The 7,744-nt window shown below is 40.2% G+C and overlaps 1 protein-coding gene across 2 annotated transcripts in view; it reads left to right on the top strand.

The window, feature by feature from the left end:
- Window positions 1-6,830, top strand: part of b4galt5 (UDP-Gal:betaGlcNAc beta 1,4- galactosyltransferase, polypeptide 5) — a 30,042-nt gene extending 23,212 nt beyond the window's left edge. Inside the window, exons 5-9 of one of the 2 annotated variants that reach the window (XM_039800760.1) lie at window positions 549-665; window positions 845-1,032; window positions 1,127-1,249; window positions 1,756-1,857; window positions 2,597-6,830. In XM_039800760.1, coding sequence (XP_039656694.1) covers window positions 549-665; window positions 845-1,032; window positions 1,127-1,249; window positions 1,756-1,857; window positions 2,597-2,744 — 678 coding nt within the window. In that variant the 3' untranslated portion in view covers window positions 2,745-6,830. The remainder of the gene's footprint in view (window positions 1-548; window positions 666-844; window positions 1,033-1,126; window positions 1,250-1,755; window positions 1,858-2,596) is intronic. The other variant, XM_039800761.1, reaches the window with a different exon arrangement.
- The last annotated feature ends 914 nt before the right edge of the window (window positions 6,831-7,744 follow it).

Raw genomic sequence — 7,744 nt, 5'->3', positions numbered from 1 at the left:
GACTGTGAATGTTCTAACAACCAAATCTCTCTCTCTCTCTCTCTCTCTCTCTCATATCAACAATCTCTCTCTCATCAGCAATCTCTCTCTCATCTACCTCTATTTTATTTCTCTTAGCCACTCATTGTTTTCCATTTCCAAAGCTTTTTGTTGCTTCCTGTGACAGTTTGCTTTTCATGCAGCTTCAAAAGAAACTTAAAACAAGGGACTGTCATAGCTACCACTCTATGGGGACAAATAAACACCCTTTTACAGACATTAAGTGCTTCAGTGCTTCTATGATTGATGCATGCCAGATCTCATTGTGAAAATGAGATTTCAAGAACCTGCCGCTCTATTATAATGATTCGTTGGTGGTTTTTGGTGCTGACTTCACCCACACTTTCCCATTTACGCACTGCTGAGAGATCACAGCTCTCAGAAACATTGTGCAAATAGTACAGTTTACTTTGTTGCGCAGGTCAAGCTGCTCTGTTTCTCTGCGTGTCCCCATACATGTATATGCCATTTCATATCTATTGTGTTCTAATCTATTTTGTGTTCCTTAGGTGGCAATCCTAGTCCCGTTCAGGAACCGACATGAACACTTACCCATTCTTCTGAGACACCTGGTGCCAGTGCTGAAAAAACAGAGACTCCAGTTTGCCTTTTATTTCATAGAGCAGGTATGCATACACCTATTCACGGTCATTGGCAGAGATTGACAGATTCACCTGTGTAAAGTCCAAACAGTTGCAGGAAGTGACTCTCCTTCTCAGGTTGTGATAATGTCTGTCTTTTACAGTAGTTGTTAAGTTGTCGCATTACGACCTACAAAAATAGGGTCTTTTTCTTTTTTCTTTAGTTGGGCACGGAGCCATTTAACCGAGCCATGTTGTTCAACGTGGGTTACAAGGAGGCTATGAAGGACCTGGACTGGGACTGTCTGGTCTTCCACGATGTGGACCACCTCATGGAGAACGACAGAAACTACTACGGCTGCACAGACATGCCCCGACACTTTGCAGTCAAACTCGACAAGTACTCCTACATGTGAGTCCTGATTCTGTCTCCATCTCCATGGGCATATACAGTAAATGTATTCCTTACTTAATATGAGTTTAATATGTGTAATTGTCCCTCCAAGGCTTCCATATAATGAGTTCTTCGGTGGTGTCAGTGGCTTGACGGTGAAGCAGTTCAAGAAGATTAATGGATTTCCAAATGCATTCTGGGGCTGGGGAGGCGAGGATGATGACCTCTGGAACAGGTGAGGGGAACACACACACACACACACACACACACACACACACACACACACACACACACACACACACACACACACACACACAGCTGCAGCATGAGGCTCTCAATATCGTTGACATAAAGCATCCTTAAGAAATGGGTTAGGTCAGTTGGCACATAACAGGCTTTAGTATTAGTTTTTGTGTGTTTTTTTTCACTCCATTTGCCTTTGCCACACACCATTGTTGTCCCTCCCCACACCTACAAAGCTCACAGGCAGCTGTACACACTCAGGGCTCTCAGTAAACACCCCAAATTCTTCCAATTGTTTCTTTATGTAATAAACCCTTTTGTATGCAGTTATTACTAAGCCTTTCCCTCTTGTATTTGTACATGTCTATATCATGTTTCTCACAGTGTTATTATGATAGTATGGTTATCGAAGTAATAGTTATTATGCTTTTTGTGCAATGCTTGTTTTGCCGACCTGTGTACATTATGGATTAATAGAGCATTAATATGTTTGTGTAGGGTGCAGTTTGCCAATTACACAGTTAGTAGACCACACGGAGAGCATGGGCGCTATATGTCAATTCCACATCACCATCGTGGGGAAGTCCAGTTCCTAGGAAGGTTGGTGTCTATACATGCACAGCTCATTCACTCACACACACACACACACACACACACACACACACACACACACACACACACACACACACACACACACACACACACACACACACACTTTGGTTAAACGTGGAAGCTGCTAATTTGAATGAGGCTTAGGCCCATGTGGTGTAAGCCAGTCACATGAGAAAGCCAGAGTAGTGACTTTGAGAGAATTTCAACTCTTTTAAAACTTTGCATGTGATTTGCTTGTATGCTTCAGGGCTGAATTCCATCATGCTCTCTCTGCTCACAGTTTAAGTTACTTAAAACAGCTCTAGGAATAAGTGTTTCTTTCATTTGTTAATAGGACAGTTTAAGGAATAGATACTATAAAATAATTTCTCTTTGTAAATCTTGTATGAAATTATCATGAATAATCTTGTGTATTCATTTAAAAAAACACTGCTGTGATCTGTTGATAGATCCTTCCCACAGAAATAAATATGCAACTGTCCCTTTCTATCTACACCACCGACAGTGTCGCAATGTCAGACAGTTTTACCATCTAGTAACACTGTGCAGGATAATGAAACCTGTTCCTACATGTTATCTTATTGTTTATTAATGCTCAGGTGCCACTCAATCTAACTTGTCTGACCTAAACCTTAAACTTGCTTTTTATAGCACTGGATGCAGAACTGTTGCATACTGTTTTTATTTTTCCTCTCCTCATTGATTTATTGATTGCTTGTTCTTGCAGGTATAGTCTACTACGCCACTCAAAGGAGAGACAGAAAGTGGATGGTCTTAACAACCTAAACTACTCCCCCCTAGTGTCCAGGAGACCTCTCTACACCAACATTACAGTCAGCTTGAGCAGAATGCTTGCACCCATAGCTGACTACTGACGTAGGAACAGCTGGACTGCAAAACACCTGGGAATCAAAGTCCTCTGGGACATCAGCCATATCTCACCAGTGGCAGCACTGCTTAGAACGTTTTAGTTGATTGATTCTTTGCTGAATTTCTTTAGTTTGTATGCAAAAAAGGAGACTCAAATAAGTATGTTGGATAAATCATATAAGAAATTAAGGATAAATGCTGCACTTGCTTGTGCCACAGTCCATCACTCCTCTCATCTGGGCTTAACTAGTCGTCAGTCTTGCCTTTTGCACCATTTTGGCCTTCAGCATTCATTCATTCATTCATTCATTCATTTTCTAATTCAGTCAATGATTAGCTCAGCCCTACACTATTGTGCTTGTTTATTAAAATAGGCCATGATACACACGCACACAATAGTTTGACTTACATGTGCTGACCTGGTCCCTGAGGCTTTGATTTTTACTTTGCTCTTGCACTTCTTATTTTCATAAATGCAGTAAGCCTATTAAAACATTTGCATGCCCACACGATACAGCAACTTTTAAACTGAGTGGACTCTTGCAGCTGGTTCTGCAGAAGGCTTGCCAAATCTACAAGTGAAGAAAGCAAGAGAAAATGATATAAAGTGTGAGTGTTTTCGGTCATGTATACTGTATGTGAAATAGTTTATCTTGACTTTAGAGAATATTAATACCTTAATCATCTCTCACCGACTATTTTGTCCTGTGAACATACCATTTGAAGACTAGGATGTTTGTGTTTGCATAGTTGAATTGGATGTTCTGGCTGCCTGCATGTGGCTATGTTGGAGAGCAATGCTCACCCTGTTAGCAATAAGCTGTAATATCAGACAGCAGAACTTAGACCTGACTTCTTCACTATACAGATGCAATAGCACGGGTGCTATCATGCCCTTATTGGACGACCGAGAAGGAGTCACTGCATATGCAAACTTCACATTCAACACACCTTTGCCTAAGCAAACATGCCACCCTTTTCAGAACCTGTGTATGTTTCTTTGTGTGTGTATATAAGTGAGGGAGAGCTATGCAAATGGCCTGTATGTATCCTGTTGTCAGTGTAAGGTCTTCAGGGTCACCTCTAGGAGACTTCACCCCTGAACCTCTAACTGACTGACTTTAGACCTCACTTTGTGTGCGGTGTGCAAGTCTAGGCCAGGAAGAGATAAACAGTTGCCGTTTGGTTTTTAGATCCCACATCCTTAATGTTTATTCACCTTCATTTTTTACAGGAGAGAATTGGTGGTGGAGAATACTTGATTGCCGTCCCTGTCACTTGTGTTTACAGAAGCTTTTGCTTTGTTATTTTTCAGATTGTCTAGTGTTTGTAATACTGTTTGCCAGCCCCCCTCCACCATGGCTGCTGTGAGAACTGTATCTTCAACAACCAATGTATGGCTGCCTTTACATTTTTTTAACAGACACTTCTTTATCCAGACATGGTAGGGGAAAGCGGATGTGAATGCTTATCTTACACGTCACGTAATAAACCATTGATTAGCTTCGTTAGTTTCTGGCCAAGCTTGGCCAGTGAGTTTGTTTGACTGACAGCACTCAATACGGCTGTTGCGAATAGGGGTTGGGCTAAAATGTCCCTACTCTGATTTGTGTTTGACAGTGTTGATGTTGAGTAAAATATCCCGTTACTGTAAACGTTCATTTAAAAAAGAAATGAAACCTGCAGACACTCTCTCTTCACTGTCTTGTCCTCTAGTCATGCAGCTACTTCATTTCACATAAATCGCCTTGTATGCATTTCTTAAGATGTATCTTTTGAGGGGAGATGTGGGTGGTTGACAAACTGTTGTGTTTCCACAATGAAATAAGAAGTAAAGAGGCTGGACCTCATTTTATTTATTTGATCTTTTATGGATTATTTTCTTATTGTAATTGTTCAGGTTTTTTTTTTTTTTCTTGCGGTTGATATGATGATTTAATAGGTGACATATGACAGACTGTGTTAGATGCACTGAAACTTGTAGTTATGTGTATTTGTGTGGGATTGTGAGGTTCAGGTCTGTGTAAACAGGAAGCTGTTTTATTTCATTAAGCCGCAGATTTCCTCTAAAGAAATGAATAGCTGGTTTTGATGAAATGGACGTGTATTAATCTGCTGAATAGACACGTTGAAGGAGGCCATTTTGTGTGACAACCACAGGAAGCGCAAAACTCCTAATCAGAAAATGCTAGTGGTCACCGTCTTTCACTGGGCACCTCCTTTATACTAATTGATAATCAATGGTGCTGACCTTCCAGAGCTCCCTCTGTGGGAGTCTCTCTCTACGTGCTTACTGGAACCATACTTAACATCATAAAGGCTAGTATCAACAGGCAAAACATCCCTCTACAGCATATAGGTGGCAAAATATATTCAGTGTTTTTACATCCACACATTTGTAAACCTGCTGCCTTTTCATCCAGCCAGATGAAGCTCATTTGTATATTTGTTGCTCTGGTTCATTGCCACAAACAGAAACGTGGGTTTACCTCCTAGCCAAATACTCAGCAGGTGCCCAGTGGAAGTGATGAACAGTAGCACCATTTGTGTTTTCTTTTCCATGTGTGTTTGAAGAAATGGCTAAACCTTTCAGAGGTCTAACTGTCCTCCATCTTTATCCTGAGTTTATTTTGTTTTCCAGCACTGATATGAAAATGATTTATAGTTACCTGGTTGTGAACAACTCACAGGTTATTTTTTTTCTAGTTCTTGACACTTACATGATACACTGTATATTATTATTTTTTCTTGTTTTCATTGCTTTAAAAAAAAGCTAGATGGACATATAGCGGAAGCCAAATGGTTTTAGTTTAAGTGTTCAGGTGAAGATTCAGATGCGGAGCGACCTCTCAATATACAGATGTCCTCTGGATGACATAGATATTTTAAGAGTCAGTATTAGGCTTTATACTTCACAGTGTGGAACATGCAGCTGCATCAGCCAACACCATAATCAACAAGATGGGTTTTTCACCATGACTAAGTAACTGGGGCAAATCGGTCAGCTCTCTCTTGCTTTTTATTTAAATCCAAAAATGGACTGTTTTAAGTTTGTGATAAGACAGTACATGGTCTCAGTCCAGACCAAGACCAAGCCTGCTGCTCACTAAAGCGGCTTCATTGTACCATAATCTCACCTGTTCTGATCCATTCTGTACCAGTTTAAATGAAGGGACCCGTGCTTTGGGCATCTGACAAAACTGGCAGCCTTAAAGCTTTTTAATTTATTGCGGTGTTTTTTCACTCAAGTTTTTTTTTATAAGCAAAAATATTTAAATTGAAAAAAAAGTGCATATCAAGAAAATGATCATTGTAAATATTGTTGTGTGTAGTGTTTTAGAAGTTCTTTAAGGTCTTAAATCACTACAGATGCTAGCATAAAGAACAAGGCTTTGGAGTGATTTGGCTGGGGGTTTATCTGGTGCCATTCAAGTGCTAGTGAAGCTTACACAGCGACATCAATGTTTTTACATCACTGCTTCCCAGCACAGCCTTTGTTTTTAAAATAATTATTAAAATATCCTTATCCCATACATTTTTTAGATTCCTCTCACAATCTCTGAGGTGCTCTACATTTTAGAGGCCTCCCTGTACTTAAAATGCTGGAAGTGTAGAAGAGACATATCATGGCAGACGCTCAGTGTCCTTGTTTGTGAATGGGATGTCTCTTTGATAGTGACAGCAGGATGGGTAAGGTGTAGGTCAGAGGAAAGCACTGCAGAATAGCGATGTGTCAGCCAAAAACACCGTATGCTTACAATGCAATGAATCACAGGCACCCAAACCAGCGACACAATCCACTCTAAAATTCACACAAATTATTTTTTTGTATGAAAGCTTACTATTAAAAAAAGATCCACATTGCTCAATTAAAAATATATCTTCTCTGATTGTAAGGAGAGCAATTCTCCTTGAATTGAAGCCATTTGAAGCCACTTGTCAAAACTTGATGTCAGCCTTATGTGGATCTGTTTGTGTATCGGCATATTATCTTTTGATTATTGAAATTTGTATGATGGAGATTTTCTTTTATACCATCATTGTTATTGTCAAAGTACACCAATAAAATGAAACTTGTAAAAATACAGTAACCCGTCCCTGCTTGTTTTTTTTCTGTGTGCATATTGAAGTCCATCTGCTTTCAGTGTGCTTTCCTGGAACTGCTGCCTCTTACCAAGCATTTCCTCAGTGTGGTCAGTAGCTCTTTTTTTTTTAAATATTCAGAGTAATATTTTGGTTATTCTGCATACTATGCATGCTGCACAGAGTGCAAACAGGCGCACATACTTGGAGACGATTAGTTTATACCTCATTACTTATTATTATACTGTTGTTTTAAATGACTGCTGTCACTTTATGTAAGCTGAATGACTTATAAGAGGTAATGACAGTAGCTAAGACTGGGAGATGTTCATTGAGCGTGTCCAAGAGGATATTCTGCAAAAAGGAAGAATAATTCTCTCATTAACTTCATATAATGGCAGAAACAGTTTGAAAGTCCTCTATAAATATCTATCCTTAACTAAGTTTCCTCATAGTCTAAAGACTTAATGCCTGCATGAGCACCGAGTAACTGCACTGTTGGCAAAGATATAGACAGCATCACGTCTCCTCGCCAAAACATGATTATTGTCCGTGTTTGTGGCTCCGACACTGGGCTGTGGCTCTTTTAATCCATAGTCCCCAACAAAATCCCAGCATCTTGGGTCCAGATTCCTCCAGACTTCTTTTAATAGTCCCACTTTCCACTCTTATCACTCGGACTGTGTGTGTGTGTGTGTGTGTGTGTGTGTGTGTGTGTGTGTGTGTGTGTGTGTGTGTGTGTGTGTGTGTGTGTGTGTGTGTGTGTGTGTGTGTGTGTGTGTGTGTGTGTGTGTGTGTGTGTGTGCGAGAATGTTCACATCCAGAATCCGAAACAAAGATGATGCTTGTTGGGATTGTCCAGCCTGTCACCCAGAGAAGAAAAACAGAGAGCAGAATGAGATGCTTTGACGAGAGGACACTT

Source organism: Perca fluviatilis, chromosome 5 (genome assembly GCF_010015445.1).
Source record: "Perca fluviatilis chromosome 5, GENO_Pfluv_1.0, whole genome shotgun sequence".
NCBI classification, from domain to species: Eukaryota; Metazoa; Chordata; class Actinopteri; order Perciformes; family Percidae; genus Perca; species Perca fluviatilis.
The sequence above is the reverse complement of the archived record's forward strand: the minus strand, read 5'-3'. Positions and strand labels throughout refer to the sequence as shown.